This window comes from Gopherus evgoodei, chromosome 1 (genome assembly GCF_007399415.2).
Source record: "Gopherus evgoodei ecotype Sinaloan lineage chromosome 1, rGopEvg1_v1.p, whole genome shotgun sequence".
In the NCBI taxonomy this organism is placed as follows: domain Eukaryota; kingdom Metazoa; phylum Chordata; order Testudines; family Testudinidae; genus Gopherus; species Gopherus evgoodei.
Window position 1 is genome coordinate 238989966 of NC_044322.1, and position 26774 is coordinate 239016739.

A 26774-nucleotide genomic window follows, 5' to 3' on the forward strand; every position below is an offset into this window, starting at 1 on the left:
GGCTATTGCAGCAGACGGGTGTATTCCTGCTCTTCCTTCACCGGGTGAAGTTCACCCGCACACACCCTCAGGGTGCTGCGCTCACAGCTCTGTGGTCTGCAGTGGCCCGAGGGCCACACTGCACGGAGGCGCGTGGGGAGGAAACCCGCAGCGCCACACGCCACCACTGTGCAAACAACCCTGCAGCAAAGGTGCCGGGGCAGCAGGAGCTCTGTAGTTTCCAGCCTCCGCGAGCAGCACAGGAAGTCCTTTCCCTTTAAAGCGAGTCCCCGCCCAGCATGCTGTGGTGTCGCGCTACCGGACTCTCGCAGAGAGACGCCCCAGAGGCGGCGGGAGCAGCAGCAACATGGAGGTGGAGAGCCCCGAGGAGTACAAGGCGTTCGTGGCCCTGCACGGAGCGGCGCTGAGCGCCTCGGGGGTGCCCCCGCTGTACTGGGAGCGCCTGCGGCACAAGCTGGAGAACGAGGTGGGTGCGCGTCTTGCAGCGCCGGGCCGGGGCTCGGGGGGTTCCCGGGAACACATGGCACGCGCCAGAGCCTCCGAGCCAAGGCGCTGCGTGTTGCCCTTCCCTGCGCCTCCTGCACATGCTCCCTGAGGCTGGTACTTTAGTGCGAGTGTTTCGCTAACAGAGCTCCTGGCTGGAAGGGCTTTTCTCCCAGGTTCGGTTCCCAGGGAGCCTGTTTAACATCTCCCCCGCTTGTTTTGGCTGGTTTGAATCTTAACTCTCCCTTCTTCAGGCTGGCTTGGAAACGAAACTTGGCTAGGGGGGAAACAGGAAGTGTGTGGAGAGCAGTTACTGAGGAATGCTTTTCTCTGGATTCTTTCTACAAGTGTATTAAAAATAATGATGATATTTGGCATGATCACAGTCTGTAGGTCTGGGTATCTTTAAAATGCTGAAGAAATGCTAATTAAACCTCTCTAGCATGTGAAATGCAGCTGAAGTTATTCTTCCTTTGTCAGTATAGTTTGACTTTTAGTGGGCGGAGGGCAGTGACAAAGGAAAAACTCCAAAAATATTAAACCACACAGCAAATGCTCCTTGAGCCCATAACAGAATAATAGTATTTTCTATATTTATATGATTTATATTGCAGTTGTGCTTAGAGGCCCCAGTAAGGATTGTGGCCCCTTAGGTACTGTACAAACATACAAAGACAATGTCCTTGGAAAGCTTAAAATACAGACCTGTGCAGAGGAGGTTGCCCTACAGCATTGAAAAAATATGAATTGATGTATTGCTCCATAGTGTGTGAGAGAGTGGAATTTTTTGTCAGCTGTGTTAGTGAAGCTAAATATTAAGGTAGAACTAGGAGAGAAGTATTACTGGAAATATATCTGTAACATCACATAATTATTAATAGAAGGCTTTAGGGGGTTTGGAAGCTGACAGGTGAATGTTGGGAAGAGGGCCTCTCTATGTCATGTAGCCCCCAGCACGTGGAACTAAAGGGACATTAAGAAAACAGTGAATGGTTATATCTAAATGTTAGTGTTTTCAGTACCTTAATGTGTCATACTTTGGCTTTGCTTTTTAAAACAAACACTCCCCCACCCCTGCTTTATCCATCCATTTGACCTCCAGATTTGCCCACTTGGCTTTCTAGTTAAGAATAGCTCTATTGACTGTAAGTGCCATGTCATAAACAGATAGTTAAGGATTAATAAAACAGGAGTACTTCATGTCTCTTTTGACTGTAAAGGGTTAACAAGTTCAGTAAGCCTGGCTGTTTCCTGACCAGAGGACCAATCAGGGGACAGGATACTTTCAAATCTTGAGGAAGGGACGTTTTGGGGTGTGCTGTTAGTGTTTGGTGGTTGTTCTCTCTGGGTTCTGAGAGTGACCAGATGTGCAACCAGGTTTATCTCCAATCTCTCTGATACAGTCTTTTATATGTCCAGAATAGTAAGTACTAGGTAGGTAAGGCGAGTTAGGCTTATGTTTGTTTTCTTTATTTGCAAATGTGTATTTGGCTGGAAAGAGTTCAAATTTGTATTTTGCTGAAAGGATTTTAATTTGTACTTGTATACTTAGGCTGGGAGGGTATTCCCAGTGTCTATAGCTGAAAGACCCTGTAACATATTCCATCTGAAATTTACAAAGATAATTTTTACTGTTTTTTCTTTCTTTAATTAAAAGCTTTTCTTGTTTTAAGAACCTGATTGTTTTTTTATTCTGGTGAGACCCCAGGGGACTGGATCTGTATCCACCAGGGAATTGTTGGGGAGAAAGGAGAGAAGGGAGAGAGAGAGGTTAATTTTCTCTCTGTGTTAGGATTTCTTTCTCTCTCAGGGAGAGTCTGGGAGGGGGAGAGAGAAGGAGGGGGGAGGTGAATTTTCCTCTCTGTTTTGAGATTCAAGGAGTTTGAATCACAGTGATCTTCCAGGGTAACCCAGGGAGGGGAAGCCTGGGAGAGGCAATGGTGAGGGAAAGGGTTTACTTTCCTCGTGTTAAGATCCAAAGGGTCTGGGTCTTGGGGGTCCCTGGGCAAGGTTTTGGGGGGACCAGAGTGTAGCAGGCACTGGAATTCCTGGTTGGTGGCAGTGCTACAAATACTAAGCTGGTAATTGAGCTTAGAGGAATTCATGCTGGTACCCCATCTTTTGGATGCTAAGGTTCAGAGTGAGGAATTATACCATGACATGCCATACTTTGAATTGGCTCCTGCTCTGGAGATTAGAGTACCGAACACTCTATCCATATCCACTGTGGGAACATATACTGCCACTTGACCAGTGTGGACTTTCCCCCTTCATGTTTTCTTATTAGAGACTGGTAGTAGCCACTTCAAAGTTACAACAGGAAAACTAACTTCAATTTTATGCTTAACTTGACTTTTTAAGACAAACTGGAAGGGGTGGGAGATTCACCTCATCTTCATTTACACAATTTTCCCCAAAATAATTTAGTGCCTGATAGCTCATCTTATCCATGGGTATTAACTTCCTATGAAGTTCAAAAAATACAAAGAAAAAAGATGTTCTAAATTGATGAGATTTAAATAATTTCTTATTGAAGACTTTCTTAAAATGTCACTTTTTTGTTTTATTTTTATCGTATGTCCAAAATGGTTTGGCCTGAAAACTCAAAATTCTGTCCCAGTCCTGAAAAGCCTTGCCCATGAGTTACTTCATCTACACATGCTTAAGAGTCCTTTTTGCAAGTCTTGTTTTGTTGGCCTTGCTGGGGAGAAATTCATGTACATGTTTTAGGGGGAATTAGTGGGGGAAATTGTAATCCTATTATAGGCAAGTCTGATAACACTACTGCTGCTAAGCTTGCCAGACATTTCTCGTTATAAGACCCTGTTTCAGATTGCTTATGACTTTGCCAAACTTTAAACATTTGGGCTGAAATTTTCCATGCTGGTGTCTGCCTCACACTGAACTTTGTGGAAAATTTTAGTCAAAACTGTTCATCTGTTTCAAACTCTCTCTCTCTCTCTCTCTCACACACACAATTTGCCCATATTAACAAAAAAAAGGGTGACTTTCCCATGATTGGAGCATGATCTGGAGCAGGGACTTGACATGGCTGAGGACCTTCATGAGTGGGGTGTGCCTGTGGAAAATCTGCCCCAAAATGGTATTTCACCTATACTCATTAGCCCCTTGTAAGAATTTAACATCTAAATCTCTGAAGATTCTGTTTCCACTGAGCCCACTTGAGCATCTCATACCTGCTAGAGCAGACTTGCCTTTTCAGTGCCATCTGAGCATACTCCCTCCAGCCCATGGCTACAGGGCTGAAGCTGGAATTTCCCTGTAGTGGCTGCTCTGGTCTGAGGTGGGGCTAGATACTAGAACTGAAAGCAGGGAATGAGTCTGCCCTGTGCTCTTGATGACCCCCTTACAGGGACCCAGGCAGCATGAAGGAGGAAGCTGTCTGTCTGATTCTGATACAGAGGGGACAAAAGCCACACCAGAGTAGTGAAAGGAGTAGATAGAGACAAGGAGTCTGAGTCTGGAGGAGTGGGGAGAAACTGTGCCTGGGAGTTAGAGACAGGGGCGGCTCTAGACACCAGCAAAACAAGCAGGTGCTTGGGGCGGCAGATTACCAGGGGCAGCATAATGCTGGGGCCCCAGCTCCGACCTGAGGCAGTGTCCTGGGCTGGATCCTGACAGCCCTGTTGTTCTCTGACTAGATGCCGCTGGGGCTGTGCAATGGGGCAGGGGGAGCCAGCTCAGTGGGGAGCATGTCCCTGCTATTCTGCCACAGGCAGCGGCCAGCCTCCCTCAGGTAGGAGCCGCTAGTGTGGCCCTGCCCTGGTCACGGAGCATATGGGGTGGCAGCAGAACATGGTGGCCGGGCAGGCTGCTCCTCCAGTGCTGGCTGTGGGCTCCTCCTCTGGCTTGTCCCTGCCGCCGCCACCTCCTCCTCTTCCCCCCTTCACTGCCCCCTGCCCGAACTCGTGCTGCTGTGCAGGCCTGGCCACTGGCTGGCTTGTGGGGATCCCGGGGAGCGGGAGGTCCAGGCACACTGCCCTGTGATTGCTGGCTATTCTACCCTGGGCCCTGGCAGCCAAACCCTGCAGCCGCTCCAGCTCACTCTGTGTGAGAGCTACAGGTAGTGCCCCCTGCCTGGCTGGCTTTGTCCCCAGCCACGCTGTGGGGTAACCGCCTGGGACTCTGGAGTGTTGCTGAGGTGCCCCAAGCCAGGCTCCCTGGGGTCTGATGCCCCTCCAGCCACGGGGGGCCCTAGGCCAGTGCGGGAGCCAGGCCGCAGCCCTGCTCTCAGAGCCTCCTCCTCTCCCCCTTCCCTCCCATAGCAAGACATGGGACCATGGGCAGGGCTGCTACAGCCATTTCAGACTGGGATTGGTGCCGGGGGAGTGGAGGTGCTTGTGCCCTGGCTGGAGGGACCAGGTAGCCCCCTCACCCCACCGCAACGCCCGCTGCTTGCTCCTGCCGGCACGGGGCTGTGACACGCAGCTCTGGAGGGCAGCGCCAAGCCCCTGGGCGTGCTCGCGGGGAAGGAGAGACAGGAGGCAGAGCTGTTCAGTGTCTCTTATGCAGCTCCAGGCCCCTCTGGCTACTCTGCAGCAACAGCCAGGCTGGGCAGCCCGCCAGCAACGTGGCTTGGTCTGACCCACATGAGCCCTGGGGTTGGGGCTGACATCCTGCCTATGCCAAGGCCGCTTTAGATGCTAAATTCCACAATTTAATGACAGGGATTGCGAAAGTCGCGGAATCCGTGACATCCAGCAACCTCAGTGACTTAAGCCCATGGTGGTCAGGAGCTGCAGGATCTCCTGCTGCCCACAGGGGCAGGGAGCTGCATGGTACCCCTACCTCCTCTGGCGGCTCCTGGAGCTCCAAGTCTCCACAGGCGACAGGGTGTCCTGCAGCTCAGGGGTGGTAAAGGAACCTCCCTGAACTCAAAGGCAGCAGGGGGGAACCCCCTTCAAGACTTGTGGCTGATGCAGGCCCCCAGAGCTGCAGGTGGCAGGGGTACCCTGCAGCCCCCAGCTTCTGCAGGCATCTCGTAGTCCCTGGGGACCCACAGATCCCCATTTTGTCATGGATATTTTTAGTAAAAGTCATGGACGGATCATGGCTTTCGTGAATTTTTCTCTTTTGCCCATGAACTCTTTGTGACTTTTACTAAAAATATCCATCACAAAATCTTAGCCTTGATTATGATTCAGTCTTTGTATGATCACATTCTCTCTCTCTCTCTCTCCCTCCACCCTCTCAGACCCCTGCCTCATTCAGTACATAGTCCTGAGGGGGAAAATAATTACATGAGCATGTACTAAAGACTATATCCTAATACATGTGCACAATGGAACTGAATTAAGCTTGCAAAGACAGCCTTAATTCTGGCATTGCGTAACTTTTGAGTGCTTGACTTTGCAGCCTTAATAATATTCTTTTATCATATTCACTCCCTATCACAAATGGCTCCTGTACAAAAATGCATATATATATGTGTGAGAGAGAGGTGTGGAAAGAATAATAAAAAATAGCTTGGTACTCTTGCACCAAGATAGGAAGGCTGAGGAATGAGTTAAGTAGGAGAAGGATATAAACAGGAGGCAGTAAAAAACTGGTGAAGAGGCTCTGAATGCTAAGTGGTTGCTTTGTCATGTTCCATGTCAGGAAGCCAGGAGGAACTCATAAACTGACTGAAGAACTGACTGTTCTGTTAAAAGCTTTTTTATTTTGTTTTGTGCTTTTGCTAAAGAATGTCTGGTCCTGACCCCTTGTCTCTTAGGACAGGATAGAGAAATGCTTTGTGCAGAGAGCTGCTGTATGGTAGCAGGATGCTGTACTTGTTTCTCTGTTCCTTTTGCTCATGGTTGTGGTCCAGATCACTCTATTTGTGTGTATACAGAGAAATGTTCAACATTTTTAATAAATGTATAAATAGAAATTGGCCTGCTGCTGATACCAGGCTCTGCTGCTGAAGATGCTAATGCTGCCATAGAACTAGAGCAAAGGGTCATCTAGGGGAGGGCTAGACATTCAGAAGGAATTATGGTGAGAAGGCAGTGGACTGGGACAGACATGTAGGGAAAAGAGTGACACTGAGCTATGTTTCCTTATGTAGACTGGGGAGCTCTCAGAGAGGCAGGATTAGGAGGGGCAGGAGAAATGGCAGGCCTGGGAAGAGTGGAGTGAAAGGGATTGTGGGGTTTTCATGGGGCAGAAGTTAAAGAAAACCTGTTCCACTCCAGTGAGTCATAGAGTGGAACAGGGGAAGGTCCCCTGTGTTTGGTTGGGTGGAAGGAACCTTTTCTCTATGTTAACTTAGGGCTTGTCTACATCAGAAAGTTGCAGCGCTGGTGAGGGAGTTACAGCGCTGCAACTTTGAAGGTGTACACATCTGCAGGGCATCACCAGCGCTGCAACTCCCTGTTTGCAGTGCTGGCCGTACTCCCGTTTTGTCTCGGGTGTAGAGGATCCAGCGCTGGTGATCCAGCGCTGGTAATCCAATGTAGACACTTACCAGCGCTTTTCTTGACCTCCGTGGAAGGAGGAAGCCTCTGGTAATCAAGCTGGTCTCCTTTCCCGGTTTGCTCTCTCGTTCCCGGAACCCCGAGCAAGCAGGTCTCCTTCCCTGCGGTTTGCAGGGTGGCTCCGGAAACGCGAGAGCAAACCGCGGCGAAGCTGGTCTCCTTCCCCGGTTTGCTCTCGCGTTCCCGGAACCCCCCTTGAAGCCGCCCAACAGCGCTGCAGTGTGGCCACATCTAACACCACTTGCAGCGCTGGTTGCTGTAAGTGTGGCCACTCTGCAGCGCTGGCCCTATACAGCTGTACTAATACAGCTGTAACAACCAGCGCTGCAAAATTTTAGATGTAGACATGGCCTTAAGCAAGGCCTAACATTTTCTAGCAATACAGAATGTTGAGTGTTTTAATGTAGATAAAAGTTCCCCTCTCCCTATCGGTATCTCTACAACTCATCCAAATAGAGCTCTTTCCCAACACAGCCCTCAAACACATGTGCATACGCAAACATTCCTACCTTTGCTGAATGTGCCGAAACATGCAGGACCTCTGTTTTATTGGTTATCATAAGATGTGTTTGGAGCAGGTTTCCTCTCCTATGAGTCATATGTGTCGTTTGGACTTAAGTTGTTGGTTTTTTCTCACTTAAAAAAGAAACTCTTTTTAAAGAGTTTAGAAGTGTTCCTGTGGGCTCTGCCAACAGCCAAAAACCGTGTCACACTTAATTACAAAAATTCTACACTTCAAAACATGGTTCCCTGAAAAGGTAAGATTGGTTTATTTCAAAGAAACATTTTCCCATCCCCATGTGGGAGTCTGAGAGTTCCCTACTGCCATATAATATTCCATCCTTTCCCCTCCTAAAATTTGCCTCTTATGTACATCTGTAACGAATTACTAGGACATCATAAAATCCCATTTCCAATATATTGGAAAGCACAACAGTTTTGTACTGCAAAAAAGTTACATCTAGCTGTTACGCAATATAGTTCAGTACAGATTTGCATGACTTACGTAAGCCTATGAACCCCAACAGAGCAATCCAATTGTATTTATAATCATTTTGCTACCACGTGCTACCCTATGAAGAAGTCCTGTGTGTTCTATAGCAAGCTGAACTTCTGTTCTGTGGTAAGGCCCCTAGATTTTGGGGCATTCATTTGTGGCAGACAGAGTCTTTTGCAATAGTTTCATTCCAGCTAGAAATTGAGGCTATAATGAAGCAGGAAAAAGAACAATACAGCCAGTACTAATAGCCTTTGTCATTGAGATATTATTGAATGTATTTTACAGGGCTCCTGCACTTTCAATACGCTGAAAACTTCTGTGTTGGTTGGCAGCACAACTGCATTATGGAAATTGTCAGGGATGCTGGAAGCTTTGGTAGCTGGATAAAGAACAGTTAGGGGGCATGCTTACATGAGGAAGTAGACTGGAATTGTGGGGTAAGCATGTTAACTAGACGTTTCTGCCAAGGTAATACCCAGTTAAATGCTTAAAAGTGTCATCTTTAGTTTTCCGAGGTTAAAAACCCAATTGTGATGAATGCAGATTACCTTGAAAATATGAATGAGGTATAAACCAGTCAAGTGTAGCGTTCCTCACTTGGGAGCAAATCACACATCTCAGCCTTGAACATAGCTCTCTCTTCACAAATATGGAGACTACAACGAGTCATACTGAAAGGTGAACAATCAGGCTAGGGGGGAAGTTACTGATGGAGTTCCTCTGGGATCCATCTTGGGGCCAGTCTTATTTTGCACTGTCGATAATAAAGATGTTAAAAGTGGGATTGGGGTAATAAATTTACAGAGGACATCATTTTGGCAATACCTTCCAACTTTGAGGAGGACTAGTATATCCTACAAAAGCATTTGGATGACCCTAAAACTGGAGCAATAGAAATGGAATGAAATCTAAGAGTGCAGAGTCATGTACGTAGGGCCTAACAACAAGATTTTTGATATAAACTGGGGAATTCTTAGTTGGAAGTAACAGTAGAGGAGAAAATCCTATGATCAACCAATATGCCCTTCACTGTGAGCCACCATTGTGATGTGGCCTTCAAAAAGGCTAATGCAGTCCTAGGATGCTTTAAGCGAGGTATTTCCAGTAGAGACAGGGAAGTGTTAGCTCTGTTTATATAAGGCAGTGGTCAGACCTCATCTGGAATGCTGTGGTCAGCTCTGGTCTCCCATGTTTAAAAAAGATGAATCCAAACTGAACAGGTGCAGAGAAGGGCTAATAAGGTGATCAGTGGAATTGAGAACCTGCTTTATGAGAGGAGACTTAAGAATCTTTTTTTTTTTTTTTTTTAGCCTAACTAAACAAAGACTGATGGGAGATGCAATTGTTCTGTATAAATATATCAGAGAGAGAAACACTTGGGGGTGAGAGGAGTTATTTAAGTTAAGGGCTAATGCTGGTACAAGAACAAATGGATATAAACTGGCCATCAACAAGTTTAGGCTTAAAATCAGATGATGGTTTCTAACCATCTGAGGAGTGAAGTTCCGGAATAGCCTTCCAAGGAGAGTAGTCGAGGCAAAAAAAACCTAAGTGGTTTGAGGGCTGAGCTTGATAAGTTTATGGATGGTAGGATGAGATTGCCTACAATAGCATTTGGCCCATCTGCAACTGCTAATAGCAAATACCTCTGTTGGCCAGAGAGGGAACACTAGGTGGGAAGGGCTCAGAGTTACTGCAGTGAGTACTTTCCCAGGTGTCTGGGTGGGGATTTGCCGTCATCCTCAATGTCCAACTGCTCACCATATTTGGGATCGGAAAGGAATTTTCCCCCAGCTCATATTGGCAGAAACTCTGGGATATTCTTTTTCTTTTTTTTTTTTTTCCTTCCTGGCATTGGCCACTATCGGAAAACAGGATACTTGGCTTGATGGACCATTGGCGTGACCTAGTGTGGCCATTCTTATGTTCTCTTCAGCATGGGGCACACATCATTTGCCAGTTTTAACTGGAGTAATTGGTGGATTCTCTGTAACTTTAAATTACAATTTGAGGACTACCATACCTCACCCAGAGGTTATACATCTATTACAGGAATAGGTGGGTCAAGGTCTGTGGTCTGTGATGTGCAGGAGGTCAGACTAGACAGTCAAGATGGTCTCATAGACTTAAAGGCAAGAAGAGGGATAGGAACTTTTTCAATGCAAAAAGCTTAGATTTTTGGGGCAGACTTCGGTGTGCAAGGGTTGTCTTCTGTGGCAACATCTATTGCCACAGAATCTCAGTTACATAGGGCCTCAACTATGCAAGAACCTATAATGTTTAAATCACTTAATGTACCGTGGGGATATTTTCCTTTTGGATATTTAAGAAACAAAATAGAACATTAGTAACTTCTGTTAATTGTAGAGCAAAAAGCAGATGTAAAATTAACTGTAAGTGGGTTGGGTAAGCAGTTAAGGTGATAGCGAGTGATGAGGGATAATATTGAATCAGGGAAGTGGATGGATTCCTTAACTGTTCACTTCCAGACATCTTAATATCTTGTCATCTTAAAAAAAATATGTAAAGTTGTTTTGGGTGTTAGCTGGTTTCTTTCTTAATTCATAATGAGTTTACACTGTGTGAGTTTATTGAGCTGGCGAGTAAGCTAATGAGCAGATCAGGAAAACTGCTGCCAGAGGAACAAAGCTTTAGTTAAGTGTGAAATGTAATCCCTTCTCAGTTACTAGGTAACTCAGTGAACTACAAAATGTTGACCTATAGATACACACAAAAAATTGGCATGTTGGAGGTTTCTCCTTTTATTAATACTGGTTAAACAAAGTCACAACCTCTTGCTAAACAACTGTATCTTCCACTGCGATCCAAACTACAACAGTGATTATCAGCATGAAAGGGAAACGGAAATTACTAGTTCTTTGGTCCTGGGGAACATGTAACAGCAAATGTATTCCTAATTAAAATATGATGTCAGTAATATTGCTTTAAAAACTCTAGTCATCTTTACTCTAATAGTATGTATGTAATTCTAGCCAACACATAACTAATACCCTATCCCTCAACCCTACCCGAAGCAGCATTCTGAGCCCATAGAGGGGGAGTGCTGGAGACTCCATGAAATCCACGAGGGATTTTGCTGTTGCTATTGATTTTGCATGGATGGTGCTCAGATACTCCGGTGACGGGCTATACTATAAAACCCTTGGATATTTTTCCATCTTCGTCTTCCCATCTTTCCACCATAGCAGCCCACCCACTACTCCTTTTCCTGTAAACTTGATGTACATTCTAGGGCAGGGGTGGGCAAACTATGGCCCGCAGGCCACATCTGGCCTGCAAGACTGTCCTGCCCAGCCCTTGAATTCCTGGCCTGTGAGGTTTGCCCCGGGCCCCTCCTCTGCTGTCTCTCCTCCCTGCACAGCCTCAGCTCGCTTGCTCTGCTGCCAGCGCAGTGCCCTGGGCAGCAGGGCTGTGAGCTTCTGGGGCAACTCAGCTGCAGAGCCTGGCCTGACCGGTCTCTGTGCTGCATGGTGGCAGCAGCAGTGGCGTGGCCTGTCTCCAGCACCGCCAGCCACTGGTGCTCCAGGCAGCGCAGTAAGGGGGCCCGGGGCAGGTGGGGTTGGATAGAGGGCCGGGAGTTTGGGGTGGTGGTCGGGGGTGGGGGTGTGGATAGGTGTTGGGGGGGCAAAATAGAGGGTTGAATTGGGCCGGGGTTCCGGCGGGGCAGTCGGGAAGGAGGGGGAGTTGGATGGGGCGACAGGGAGCAGTCAGGACAGGGAGCGGCATGTGTGTGGATGGGGCAGGGGTCCCCGGCGGGGCTGTCAGGGAACAGGGAGGATTGGATGGTGAAAGAGTCCCGGGGCGGGAGGGAGGGGCAGATAGGAGGTGTGGGCCGGGCCACGACCGCCTACCCTAACTGGCCCTCAATACAGTTTCCGAAACCTGGTGCGGCCCTCGGGGCAAAAATTTTGCCCGCCCCTGTTCTAGGGTAACCTGCTGTAGCAAGTCTGGTTCCTGACTAGTTTTGCTTCACAGGTCCTTGGTTGGTTTTCTCTAGTTCTCCTGCTAGAAGGATTAATAGAAATAATTACCTTGAAGCAACACTGGTTTGTGAGGTGTGAAGAAAAACTCATTGCTTAAGGGGAATTCACTCGGGTAGGGAAACTGTCGGTGCTTTAGAATTAGTGAGACTTTTGGGGGCTTGGTATTATTCCCAGACTTGACATGTTAAACCAATAATTCTTCAGTTTTTTCCACACATTCTTTTCTCAATCAGATTAGCTTTGTGCAAGTAATTCTAATGCCTTCTTAAACAATGTGGAGAGGACTAGTGATCTACCTGATCCTGCCTGATCACAGTGTGTACCTAACTGGCTTGCAGAAGTAGCAGCTTTTGTGCTAAGTCTCTGTCAGATCTGAAATCTCTTGTTTTACTTTTTAAAAGTGTACGTTGGCCTTGGAAACCATAAAAGCAGATCTATTTGAGACATTTCATGGTTGTGCAACAGACATACAAGTTCACATAGCTAGGATCTCAGAGAAGGCTTATCTCGTAAGCTATGTAGTTAGTCTAGACCAGGGGTCAGCAACCTTTCAGAAGTGGTGTGCCAAGTCTTAAGGTTTTGCATGCCAGTAACACGTGAACATTTTTAGAAGGTCTCTTTCTATAAGTCTATAATATAGAACTAAACTATTGTATGTAAAGTAAATAAGGTTTTTAAAATTAAATTAAAATGCAGAGCCCCCCAGACCAGTGGCCAGGACCCGGGCAGTGTGAGTGCCACTGAAAATGAGCTCGTGTCATAAACAGATAGCTAAGGGTTAATGTCTCTTTCACCTGAAACACCTGACCAGAGAACCAATCAGGAAACCGGATTTTTTCAACTTTGGGTGGAGGGAAGTTTGTGTAAGAGTCTTTTGTCTGTCTGCATGTTTCCTCTGAGCTTTGGAGAAGTAGTTCTATTTTCTAGTCTTCTGTTTCTAAGTGTAAGGACAAAGAGATCAGATAGTAAGTTCTATGGTTTCTTTTCTTTGGTATTTGCATGAATATCAGTGCTGGAGTGCTTTGATTTGTATTCTTTTTGAATAAGGCTGTTTATTCAATATTCTTTTAAGCAATTGACCCTGTGTTGTATCATCTAATACAGAGAGCGCATTTGTTTGTATTTTTCTTTCTTTTTTATATAAAGCTTTCTTTTAAGACCTGTTGGAGTTTTTCTTTACTTCAGGGAAATTGAGTCTGTACTCACCAGGGAATTGGTGGGAGGAAGAAATCAGGGGAGTTCTGTGTGTTGGATTGCTAGCCTGATTTTGCATTCCCTCTGGGGGAATAGGAAAGTACTTTTGTTCCAGGATTGGGAACGGAGAGGGGGAATCACTCTGCGTAGTTTCACAGAGCTTGTGTCTGTGTATCTCTCCAGGAGCATCTGGAGGGGGGAAGGGAAAAAGGATTATTTCCCTTTGTTGTGAGACTCAAGGGATTTGGGTCTTGGGGTCCCCAGGGAAGGTTTTTCAGTGGGACCAGAGTGCCCCAAAACACTCTAATTTTTTGGGTGGTGGCAGCAGTACCAGGTCCAAGCTGGTAACTAAGCTTGGAGGTTTTCATGCTAACCCCCATATTTTGGACGCTAAGGTCCAAAATCTGGGAATAAGGTTATGTCAGCTCGCGTGCCGCCTTTAGCACCTGTGCCGTAGGTTGTCTACCCTTGGTCTAGACTCTAGATCATGATCCTGCAGCTGTGATAAGGTTTGAAAACAAACCCCAGAAAATCTCTTGACCACAGTAATAGAGGTAAGTGCATAGAAATTAACTAGCAGCACTGCATGAAATCATTCTGAATGCCCAAGGGTGAGTAAACGTGCATTTCACCAAGTTAGCCTACAATGTAAAATGCTTTTTTTCTTAATAATATAACTTGTAAACAGAAGCCAAGCTGAAAACTTTCTTATCACTTGAGAGCTGACTGTAAAGGCAGACTTCCTCTTGGACTAAATCAGGGCCCCTGTTATGCATCAACACCATCAAGAGCCTAGGGAACAAATTGCATTGATTGGTCTTGTATCCTATACCCAGACAGGTTAGGGCAGGGGTTCTCAAACTTGGGGTTGGGACCCTTCAGAGGGTCATGAGGTTATTACATGAGGGGTTGCAAGTTGTCAGCCTCTACCCCAAATCCCGCTTTTCCTCCAGCATTTATAATGGGTTAAATATATTTTAAAAGTGTTTAATTTATAAGGGGGGGTTGCGCTCAGAGGTATGCTATGTGAAAGGGGTCACTAGTACAGAAGTTTGTGAACCTAGTTAGGGCTAGGTTCATGGCAGATTTAAATCTGTTGAATTTAATGGAGTTAAATCACAAGTGAATTTGGCCCTGTATTTTCAGCTTCTAAAAAGAGTTTTGTGACATCGGACAAAGGGATAGAACTACTAATGATTGTGGAACAAAAGCTTCCTGTCTATGGCCATGTCCACACTACAAACTTTGGTCAACGCAAGTTACTTCAACTGAGCCCTCGTCCAGACTACCCCGCCGTATCGGCGGGTTAAAATCGATTGCTCGGGGATCGATATATCGCGTCTAATCTAGACGCGATATATCGATTCCGGAACTCCATCAACCCCAACGGAGTTCCAGAATCGACACGGAGAGCCGCGGACATCGATCCCGCACCGTCTGAATGGGTGAGTAATTCGATCTTAGATATTCGACTTCAGCTGCGTTATTCACGTAGCTGAAGTTGCATATCTAAGATCGATTTTTTCCCCCCCTAGTCTGGACGAGCCCTTAAAGCCACAGCAGTTAATGTGTCGCTTGTGCGTGTGCACACTTGGCTTCCTGCATCGGCATTGTGCATACTCCTCAGGAGTGCTTGCATCAATGCACGGTGCAGTGCACCATGGGTAGGTAGCCCAATATCCAATCTACCATTTTACGATGCATTGTCTTTTGGGAAATTCTGGCAATGCATGGTGGGACAAACGAGTAGCACAGTGGTGACTGGGAGCCAGTGGTCAATTTCTAAGCATGCAACTGCTTCCATCCTGTACTGTCATTTTATATTCCATAACTTTTTTGCACCTTTTAAAAAAAAATAAAAAATCTGATGAACATATACAGTCCTCCTTGTTGGCCACCATCTCTGATAGAAGCATGGATCGTGCACGGCTCTGCACTATTCTCGTAAGCGTTTAAAAAGCACAGGATGCACAATCCTACTGTATTTGCTGTGTTCCCCGCTGATTTGATTCTTCTTGGCTCAGCAAGAACCAATTCAAGATGTTTGGTGGAGTTCATGGAGCAGCTGCTGATGGTGGAGTGCCGCTTCTGGGCCCAAGGAACAGGCACTGACTGGAGAGATCACATCGTATTGCAGGGTTGGGATGATGAGCAGTAGCTGCAGAACTTTCAGAGGTGCCAGGTCACATTTCTGGAGCTGTGTGCCAAGCTCACCCCAGCCTTCCAGTGCAGGGACGCCAGAATGAGAGATGCGCTGACAGTGGAGGAGTGGATGGATTTGCAGCAGTGGGGTTCTGCCCTGTGGTGAGGCAATAGATGGCATGTGTGTCTCTATTTTGGCCCCAGATGACCTTGAACAAAGTATATCAACGAAGGAGCTACTTTTCTGTGGTTATGGAGGCATTGATGGATTCCTGGGGACACTTCACTGACATCAATGTGGGCTGGCAAGGAAAGATATGTGACATTGCCTCTCTAAGAACACAGGCCTGTTCAGAAAGCTTCAAGCAGGGGCATTCTTTCCCAACTAGCAGATTACCATTGGTGATGTTGAAATGCCAATAATGATCATGGGGGATGCAGCCTTCCCGTGGCTCGTGAAGCCATGCGCTGGCCACCTCGACAGCACCAAGGAAAGATTCAACTACCAGCTCAGCAGGTGCAGAATGACAGTTGAATGTGCTTTTGATAGACAGGAGGGATGCTGACGTGTATTTACTCACAAGATTAGATCTCAGTGTGAAAAAACATTCCAGTGGTTGTAGTCCCCTGCTGTGTCCTGCATAATATCTGTGAAGCAAAGGAGGAAAAATTGCTGGCAGCGTGGAGGACAGAGGTGGAGCAGGTGTCTGCTGAGTTTGAACAGGTTGACGCAAGGGCTATTAGAAAAGCTCAACGCAGATCTATGTTGGCCAGGGAGGCATTGAAAGAGTACTTTAACAGTGAACCACAGTAATGCATTGTAGCATACTATGCCCAGCCTGGCCTGGCTGCTTTGGGTCCTGTTAAGAGTTATGTGGTGCTTGGTGTACATCAGAGAATATAACACTGTCCATGCACCTATTAATTTTGCGGTGTTTGCTGTACACTTATTATTACACTGTCACTGATTGATTGTGTGAGTTGTTACATTGTAACAAGTGTTCTTTCAGAACTGCTAGGCACTCTGCAGCATATGTTGTAAACTAAAATTTTTATTTTTAAAAGAATAGAATTTTATTCAGTAACTGACATACACAGGGTACAGTCTGGACTGTAGAACAGCTGTGTCTCAGCTCTCTAACCTGGGGTGCCTCTTACACTGCTTTGCGGTGAAAGCTGTCACCCTGTGTGTGGGCAGACCAGAAGTATGTCTACACTACAGGATTATTCTGATTTTACATAAACTAGTTTTGTAAAACAGATTGTATAAAGTCGAGTGCACGCGTCCACACTAAGCACATTAATTCGGCAGTGTGCGTCCATGGTCCGAGGCTAGCGTCGATTTCCGGAGTGTTGCACTGTGGGTAGCTATCCCATAGTTCCTGCAGTCTCCCCCGCCCATTGGCCTTCTGGATTGAGATCCCAATGCAAAAACAGTGTCGCGAGTGAAAGCAACGGCAGACAATCATTTCACGCCCTTTTTCGCTGGATTGCCCTGGCAGACGCCATAGCATGGGAACCATGGAGCCCGTTTTGCCTTGTCACTGTCACCGTATGTGTACTGGATGCTGCTGACAGACACGGTACTGCGGTGCTGCACAGCAGCATTCATTTGCCTTTGCAAGGTAGCAGAGATAGTTACCATCCCTATTGCACCGTCTGCCATTGTAAATTGGCAATGAGATGATGGTTATCAGTCGTTTTGTACCGTCTGCTGCTGTCATGGGTGCTCCTGGCTGACCTCGCTGAGGTCGGCCAGGGGCGCATGGACAAAAATGGGAATGACTCCCTGGGTCATTCCCTTCTTTATGTTTTGTCTAAAACTAGATAGTCAGTCCTGTCTAGAATATGGGGCAAGTGTACTAGAGAACCAGAGAGCACAGCTGCTCCATGTCAGAGTCCCAGAGATCCCGCAGAAATGATGAGCTGCATACCATTCTAGGGGGTGCCCCTGCAACAACCCCACCTGTTGCTTCCCTCCTGTCCCAACCCTCCTAGGCTACCATGGCAGTGTCCCCCCATTTGTGTGATGAAGTAATAAAGAATGCAGGAATAATAAACACTGACTTTTTAAGGAGATAAAATAAGGGGGAGGCAGCCTCCAGCTGCTATGATAGTCCAGGCAGGACAGATCTTTTCTTTAGACATGAAAGGGGGGGCTGATAGAGCTCAGCCTCCAGTTGCTATGATGAGAACGGTTACCAGCCGTTCTGTGCCATCTGCTGGGAATGACTGGGAGTCATTCCCATTTTTACCCAGGAGCCCCCAGCCGACCTCACTGATGCCAGCCAGGAGCACTCACGGACTGATGATTACAATGGCAGACAGTACAAAATGACTGCTATCCACCAGGAAGGGGATGCTGGTGTTCAGCACTGCAGCACCCCGTCTACCAGCAGCATGAAGTAGACACAGAGTGACTGAAAAAAGGCGAGAAACATTTTTTTCCCCTTTTTGGGGGTGGGGAAGGGTGTAAATTGACGACATATACCCTGAACCACCCAGGACAATGTTTTTGACCCTTCAGGCATTGGGAGCTCTGCCAAGAATGCAAATGCTTTTCGGAGACTGCGGGGACAGTGGGATAGCTGGAGACTTCAGTACCCCCTCCCTCCCTCCATGAGTGTCCATTTGATTCTTTGGCTTTCCGTTACGCTTGTCACACAGCACTGTGCTGTGGACTCTGTAACAGAGCCTGGAGATTTTTTTTAAGTGCTTTGGCATTTCGTCTTCTGTAACGGAGCTCTGATAGAACAGATTTGTCTCCCCATACAGCGGTCAGATCCAGTATCTCCCGTACAGTCCATGCTGGAGCTCTTCTTGGATTTGGGACTGCATCGCCACCCGTGCTGATCAGTGCTCCACGCTGGACAAACAGGAGATGAAATTCAAAAGTTTGCAGGGCTTTTTTTGTCTACCTAGCCAGTGCATCCGATTTCAGATCGCTTTCCAGAGCGGTCACAATGGTGCACTGTGGGATACCGCCCGGAGGCCAATACCATCGATTTGCGGCCAAACTAACCCTAATCCGACATGGCAATACCAATTTCGGCACTACTCCCCTCGTCAAGGAGGAGTATAGAAATCGGTTTAAAGAGCCCTTTATATCGATATAAAGGGCTTCGTTGTGTGGACGGGTGCAGGATTAAATCGGTTTAACACTGCTAAATTCGGTTTAAACGTGTAGTGTAGACTAGGCCGCAACCCCCAGCATGTAAGTTACTCTCAGTTATAGTGTGAGAGTGCTGTAGCCAGCCACTCTTGAATTACACTGGAGAGTGACACTAGCAAACTCCCAGTCCCAGACTTTCCCCAGAAATGTACATCTTGTACTGCCCAGATCTCTCCTGGACAATACAAGCTCATATAAAGTCTATTATTTTATTAATAGAAAATGAGATGCACAAATCCTGTTATCCCAAATGGAGTTTCCCAAACACTTCAATTCAAACACACTGGTTTAGATCAAACAAGTTTATTAGCTATGAAAGGATTGGTTTTAAGTGAATACAAGTAATGAGGCATAAAAGTCACAATTGGTTACAAGAAAAAACAAAACTCAGCTAATGCCTAACTTAACAAACTAGAATAGATTAAAGCCAACTCACTCACCCCACATGTTTCGGCAGCCCTGCTAGCTGAACTTCTTTCAGTCAGGATCCCTCCCCCAGTGCAATGCTGCTTCCTTTGTTCTTCAGGTCTCACGGATGCTGTAGGTAGAGAGAAAGGGAGGAATGATTTGGGGCATCTGCCCTCGCTTCTTATAGTTCTTTCCTTTTTGTTCAAGAAGCATTTCCAGCTGAGGTTCAGGAGATAGTGTCTCTGGACGAGAACCCCAAGCTGTTTTTAATATGTAGGTTTTGTTTTGTTTTGACCCATGTCCCTATTCCTGCCAATGAATACCCACTTAAGCATGTGTTGGCCCATTTAACCTGCTGGCACCTGGCTGAGGCATCCACTTGTCTTTTGTCTCTGAGGAATTGGTTTGGCCACTCCCCAGACTCAGAATATGTCTTAGTAACACCATACAGTGGAATCTGGTAACATACAATGTTGCCCCATGCATTTTCACTGGACAGTATTGACCAGCGAGTTATGAGTTTTCAAATGACACCTCAAAGGCATCCTTGTACAAAGATTATCGTAGTATGCACAGAGTGAATACATGGATACAGACCATCACAGTAATAAAACCAGTGCAAAGAAAAATCTGTGCAATTTTAAAAGCAAATATATTAAAAGCTTAATGGAACAGACTTTAACAAGGGAAAAGAACTATCATGTCCATTTTGCCTACATGTATGCTGACCTGTGAGAGCCATTGTTGCTGTATGTGATGCTGTGATGTTCCGTAGTGTTCCCCTGACAGAAGTGGAAGGGGTAGGGATATGACCCCTGATGCCATGTGGAATATCGAGGGAAGGTGTAGGGAGGTGCCATAATAGAGTTCATCATGGACTGCAAATGGAGGCAAGCCCACGATTGTTGAACCTGTATGTCCAGAAGAGTTTGCAGCATCTGAGTTTGCTGCTGTTGAAGCCCATTTATGTCCTGGTGCATCTCCCTCTTCTTTTCCTTCTGGGACTCCTGAGCCTTTCTCTTGTCCACTCTTTCCTTCTCCAGGCTATCTAGAGATTAGTTTCATCCTCCAGGTCCTGTGCTCATTCTGATGCAGCACTGTCTTGCAGGATCTCACTGAACACATCATCCCGAAGCCTCTTCTTTCTCCTCCTTATCTGACTCAAGCATTCCATGGGTGTGGAGGGGGAAAATCCTCAAGGCCACGATGGCAGCAGCTGCAGCTAAAACACACAGATAAAATGTTGTCAGTGGAATGTAATGGAAAGCAAAACTTAAGAGTCAGAACTCCCTTCCTTGGCTCCCATAAAGTTTTAAACAAGACGTGCTCATTGACACGTCTGCTTCAGTGTGCTTGTGTATGGCACCATGCGCAGCTCCAGCCATGGCGAGTACAGCCCACCAGGGGTGAGGGAAATGAGGAGGGAATTTCTTGGTTGCATGAAACTGAGTATACGGCAATAGCACCGAATACTGGCACCATTTTTCACAGGTAGGGGTGATTTTTAGCTGGTGCCTCTCTCCAGAGGGTGACAAAGGCACAAGAGAGTACAGCTGCTGCTGGCGTCCCAAAGCCACCTGGGCCCATGTGCTGCTAGCTTCTGTACTGCGGTGGTGCCTGCTGAAGTTATCGTGGACTGAAATTATCACATACAGAAAGTGTCCTGCTGTGGAGGAAGAAATAAGGCAGCCCTCCCTAGAAATCTTTGGGGAAACTTTGCAGCGTAGTTCCATGAAAATTTCATTAAGATATCCCAGGAGGGTTCAAGGGATATAAACAAACTGCTTCCCGTGATGCCCCCCTCCCCTTGTCTGTCTCTATAAGGAATGAAAAGCCGATAACTAAGCTATGTCTCTTTGTTGTATCGCTTCCTTTTCTGGTACGAGAAAATTAATGCAAGTCGATAGCTGTGTCCTGTTAAGTTGGGATTGCCATCCCTGTAACGGGAAATAAATTTACACACTTATGCAGAGGAAGGAACCTTGGATTGGGCTCGCTCATGCTTGACTAGACTGCAGTGGAATCTCAAACAGATCCTGATTCATGACATAGCAGGACCACCCAATTACATCTTCCCCCATCCTCCTCCTCGTGCTCATTGTTCACACCAGGGGCCTGTGATATGAGCTTCTTGGAGGTATGCAGGGTGGTCTGTGGGATGGCAGTGGGGTCTCCACAAAATATGGCATACAGCTCTTTGTAAAAGCCACTAGTTTACAGCTCAGCGTCAGATTGACTGTTGGCTTCCCTGGCCTTCTGAAACACCTGGTGCAATTCCTTTGCTTTCACGTGGCACTGCTGCTCGTGCCTGTCATGTGCAGGAGAAAGGGTAATCTGCTCATATATGTCCATGTTTCTGTGGCTGGTCAGTAGCTGCTTGCACAGCCTCTTCTCCCCATAGACCTAGGAGATCCTGTCTACTTCACGCTGGTGTGCATTGGGAACATGGGGCTGGCATGGTTAGCTGGGCAGTTGCACACAACAGAGAGCTGGTAGGTGTGCTCACCAAGCTGGACAATCAGGGAAAAAGTGAGGGTCTTTAAAGGAGAGTGCAGCCTTCTGGTTTCCGTGACCATTGGGCGGTGGAGTTCACAACTGTGACTGGAGCAGACAGCCCCTGGCATTGTGGGACAGCTGCTAGAGTGCTGTTATGGTTGACCTAAGTAATGTAGTGTCTACCCTGAGGTCAATGCAGTGCAAGTACATTGACCATGGCTCAACACTGCTCGAGGCGATGGTGTTACTGTGTCACTGTAATGGGGCCATTACATCAGTGGGAGGCATGCACAACTATGTTGTTGCAAAGCTGCTTACATTGACCTAACTTTGTAGTAAACTAAAGAATCTTTTTAAACTAAGGAATCTTTTTAATAAACCTCCCCAAAATGAGAGAATAAGTAGTGCTGTGGACTGTCCACCTCTTCCTTTCCAAACGCAAAATGTTTATTGAATCACAGGCCAAACTTGACTGACCAGAACCTCTAAACGTTGAGCTATGTGTATCAGGTAACTTCAAGATAGATTGTAGCGCTACCACTTCTTCAACTGAATGCTTCTGGTTATATGGTGCTTTCATTTTCAGGTGTTTGATGCTGGTGAGTTTTTTGGAATAATGCAAGTAGAGGAGGTAATGGAGGAGGAGGAGGAAGATGATGATAATGAAGAAATTGAAGACGAATTGAAAAAGAAACCAAATCCTGGAAACGAACTCTGTTACAAAGTTATCGTAACAAATGAGAATGGGCTACAAGCAGCAAATCCCAATAGGTAGGTTCTAGTCTTGGAATTTATATCCGATCTTCTTATTTGAATAACCTGAACTCCTGATGTGTTTGTGTCAATCATTCTGAAACTTGTTGGTTTAACTGCCTTTCCATAATGAATCTTTACTGAAAAATTTAGTTGTCTCAGAAAGATGAACTGGCCACATCTTGTAAAATGAGCCTCACAAATGGCATTTGGTTTATGCGATCCCATGTATTCATACCTTACACCAGGGGTTGGCAGCCTTTCAGGAGTGATGTGCCGAGTCTTCATTTATTCACTCTAATTTAAGGTTTTGTGTGCTGGTAATACATTTTAATGTTTTTAGAAGGTCTCTCTAAGTCTATAAACTATTGTATGTAAAATAAACAAGTTTTTTTTTTTAAATGTTTAACAAGCATCATTTAAAATTAAGTGAAAATGCAGATCTTATCAGTTTGGTGCAGTGGTTCTTAACTTGGGGTTCACGCACCTTCTGGGGCAGGGCCGGTGCAAGGATATTTTGCACCCTAGGCGAAACTTCCACCTTGCTCCCCCCTCCCCCCTATCAGTTCATTGAGGGGCAAATCCTTTATAGACCCCAGGGGCCCGCCATGCCCGTGGGCTGCTCCTCAGACCAGGTTCCCCCCTCCCTGCCTGAACGCCCCTGGAGGGTGCACAGCTCTCCCTGCCCCAAGTCCACTCACTGGCTTTGCTGGGCTTGGGCCGCTGCAGTAGCTCGGCAGGGAGGAGCTGCCTTCCAGAGGCACCAGAGAGCCAGAGCGTCCTGCTTGCGGCCCCAGTGAGCCCCAGCCATGGAGGAGCCTGCACGGTGCAGGGGGGCAGCAGCTCTACAAAGGCGGCAGTGCCGCAAGCGGGGAGCAGCCATGCCCTGCTGCCCCTCCTGCCTAGGCTGCAGCCCAGTGCCCCCACCCGCCCAGGAGCTGCTGCAGGCTGCAGTGGATGTATGTGGATGCCAGTCTCCATGTGCCCCCCCTTGGTACCCCCCTCAGCACCCCCCTCGCCTAGGGTTACCATATTTCAACAATCAAGAGGGGACAGCCCTGCCCCCATCCACTCCCTCCCACTTCTCACCCCAACTGCCCCCATCAGAACCCTCAACCCCCTCGCTCCTTGTCCCCTGACTGCCCCAACCCTTGTCCACATCCCTGCCCCCAGACAGACCCCCGGAATTCCCATGCCCCATCTGACCACTCCTTGCCCCCTGACAGGACCCCCAGAACTCCCGACCCATCCAACCCTCCCCCTGCTCCCTGACTGCTTCCAGGGACTCCCCTTACCATGCCCATGCTGGTCAAATACTGGCTCCACGTGGAAGCAAAACTCCATGTGGAGTGCTGAGGCAGTTGTGGGGGGCTGGGGGGAAGCTGTGGAAGGGGCAGCAGCTGCGGCAGCTCACACTCCCGGGAGCTGCAGAACCCGAGTGCAGTGAGGGGGAAGCCAGGAGGCCTGGGGTCCTGGCCGCCGGCCCCACTCAGCCTCCTGCCAGCCTGGGGTTCCCTTCACTCAGCTAGCAGCGGGCTGAGCAGGGCTGGTGGCCGGGACCCCGGCTGGCAGCCGTGTGCCAGGCATAATTGGCACACGTGCCACCTTTGGCACGCATGCTGTAGGTTGCTGACCCCTGCCTTACACACTGCTTTAATGATATCTGGACAATATATGCCTTAGGAGGTATCCTTTAAAAACTAATAACCCACTAGTTGGTAACATCACTGTGAAATGTATGTGAGAATGCTATATGTGGAATTATGTATAATCATAGGATTTCTCCAAAATATCTAACATCTCGCACCAGGGTGTGGCCAAATTCAGTGTGTTTATTCCTTTGTATCAAAGATTGCAGGAAGAAATCATTGCATTGTAAAACTAATCATTGGGGGCCGGGGAGACAGCATGACATCTGCACCAGACAGCATGGTGCCCACACCCAGCAGGGACAAGCAACTTCATCTTGGGGTGTATTTCAAAGATTTACTGGACTGTATACAGAGAGGGAACAAATCCTTAAGTTATCCTTCACCTGAGAAAAGCCAGGAACTTGGACTGTGTGAAGATCCTGACTAAGAGCTAGTCAGCTGTTCCTAGAAAAGGAAGATGTTGAGGAAACTATCTTGAACAAAGACTGTAACGTATTCATTTAGGTATTGGCTATTATAAATCGTATTTTTACTCGTTTGTAACCCTTTCTGTCTTAACTCCTTGTACTTGGTATCACTGAAACCTGTGACTTCTTGTTTAATAAGCTTGTCTAACTTTTAATATAAACTAATTCAGTATTGTGATTGAAACAAGTGTTTATCAAACCCCAATTAAATTAATGAGCTGCAGCGTATTGACTCTTTAAAGGAGCAGCAACCTTAGTATCTTCTGGGAATGTACAGTTACGGGCTGTGCATTGCAGGGAGACATCTCTACGGAGCTCTGGGGCTGGAAGTCAGTGACTGTTACTGTTAACCTAGGAAAGGTTAAGACTGGTAGAGTTTGGAGGAATTTTCTAGTGAGAGAGACTGGTGTGGCAGGGAGGTGACACACAGTTCACTCTTGGGCCTGGTCTATACTAGCCTGTTGTTTCGGAATTAGCCGAGTTATTTCGGAGGAAAAAAAGATTCCGTCCACATGACCAAATTTTTTTTTTTCGAATTAAAGGGCTCTTTAATTCGATTTCTGTACTCCACCTCGGCAAGTGGAGTAGGGCTTAAATCAAGATCTCAATCCCAAGTTAAAGTTATTGTGGATGCAATTCGATGTTACTGACCTCCGGGAGCTATCCCAGGATGCTCCCCTGTGACTGCTCTGGTCAACACTCTCAACTCCAATGCACTAGCCAGGTGGGCAGGAAAAGCCCCGAGAACTTTTGAATTTCATTTCCTGTTTGGTCACCAACATTACAGGTGACCATCAGCACAGTCCACCATCACAAGTTATCATGCAGAGATCACGCAGTCCCAGATTTGCAAATGAGCCCCAGCATGGTCCAAACGGGAGATATTGGATCTCATTGCATGCTGGAGAGATGAGTCTGTTGTGGCAGAACTGTTCCAAAAAAAGAATGCAAATATCTATGCTAAAGTCTCCAGGGCCATGACAGAAAGAGGCTACTCCAGGAACACAGAGCAGTATCGTACAAAAATCAAGGAGCTCAAGCAAGTGTACCAAAAAGCCAGGGAGGCAAATGGGCGCTTTGGGTCACAGCCCCATACATTCCGCTTTTACTGTGAGCTCCATGCAATTACAGCGGGTGACACCACTACTACCCCACAACTGTCCATGGACACCTGCAAGAGAGGAGTTGCATGGAGCAAGGAGGAAGAGACATTGGAGGACGAAGAGGAGGAGGAGAACAGCGCATAGGCAGCAAGTGAGGAATCCATTTTTCCCCCCTAGCCAAGAACTCGGTGCAGGATTCAATAGCCTCCCCTCACTCCCCAGGCAGGCTCCTGTTCCATGACCCTGGAGAAGGAACTTCTAGTGAGGTGAGAGCCTGATCAGAGCCACGCAGTGGGGGAGGAACCCAGCCGTGCTGGGTTCTTCGCGTTTAGAGTAAATGGCTCATCCCCTCTATGAGCCTGACCAGAGCCAAGGGTGGGAGGGGAGGGCTATGGTTGTTGTGTGCAGCGATCATCCCGGAGAGCCCACAGGCCCTCCTTTTATATGGCAAACCCACCAGGCATTGCTTGCTGTGGGAAAGGGGGCCCAGCAGTTTGAAAGCATTGGAATGAATGTAGAAGAAGCAGACCCCACATTACCCCTAGGGGCTGCCTGCAAGATTAATTCTGTTCCCCAGCTGTGTGTGATGGCTTATTCATATCAAAGTGCCCCCTTTGTGCTCTGCAATGTATCTTTTAAAATGCTACCGTCCCTTTGTCTCCTCCTGCAGGTGCAAATGTTTCAACATGGCCCCATCTACTCTGTCCCAGAGGCTGGTCCAGATTGGAAGGTGGAAAAAACGAACTTGAGACAACATGTTCGCCAAGCTCATGCAGTCCTCCTGCACTGATAGGGCCCAGCTGAATGCATGGAGGCAAACAATTGCGGAGTCCCGTAAAAAGTTACAGGAACACAAAGAGAGGAGGGAGGCATGTGATGAGAGCAAGCAGGACGCTATGGTTAAGCTCATGGGGGAGCAAACTGACATGCTCCACTGTATGGCGGATCTAATGCAGGAAAGACAAGAAGACCGCAGACTGCTGCTGCAGCCCCTATATAACGCCCTCCCTCCTCCCCAAGTTCCATAGTCTCCTCACCCAGAAACCCAAGAATACGAGGGAGGAGGCTACGGGGACCCACACACTCTACCCCTGAGGATTGCCCAAGCAGCAGAAAGCTGGCATATGCGAACTTTTTTGATTTGGTTTCTGGACTTGTCCTTCCCTCCTCCTCCACATCCCTAACACAAACCCTCCTGTTTACCTTCTAATTTCTCTCAATGCGTTGTTCATCAAATAATAAAGAACAGTTTTTTTTAAAACTAATCTGACTTTATTTTCCTTTATACCTTCCTTTACCTTTCCTTTACCCGCACCCTATATATATATAGGGTGCGGGTAACTTCAAGAGAAACAAACACAACTGTCACACCCCGGCAAGTCATGAAACTGGCTTTCAAAGTTTCTCTGATGCACAGCGTG

General features: G+C 47.1%; 1 protein-coding gene across 1 annotated transcript in view; it reads left to right on the forward strand.

Annotated features, from left to right (window-relative positions):
- The first annotated feature begins 293 nt into the window (after positions 1–293).
- The window catches only part of TTLL12 (tubulin tyrosine ligase like 12), a 62862-nt gene continuing 36381 nt past the window's right edge, over positions 294–26774 (forward strand). The window contains exons 1-2 of the mRNA XM_030540180.1: positions 294–466; positions 21965–22149. Of these exons, the coding sequence (XP_030396040.1) occupies positions 347–466; positions 21965–22149 (305 nt within the window). The 5' untranslated portion in view covers positions 294–346. The remainder of the gene's footprint in view (positions 467–21964; positions 22150–26774) is intronic.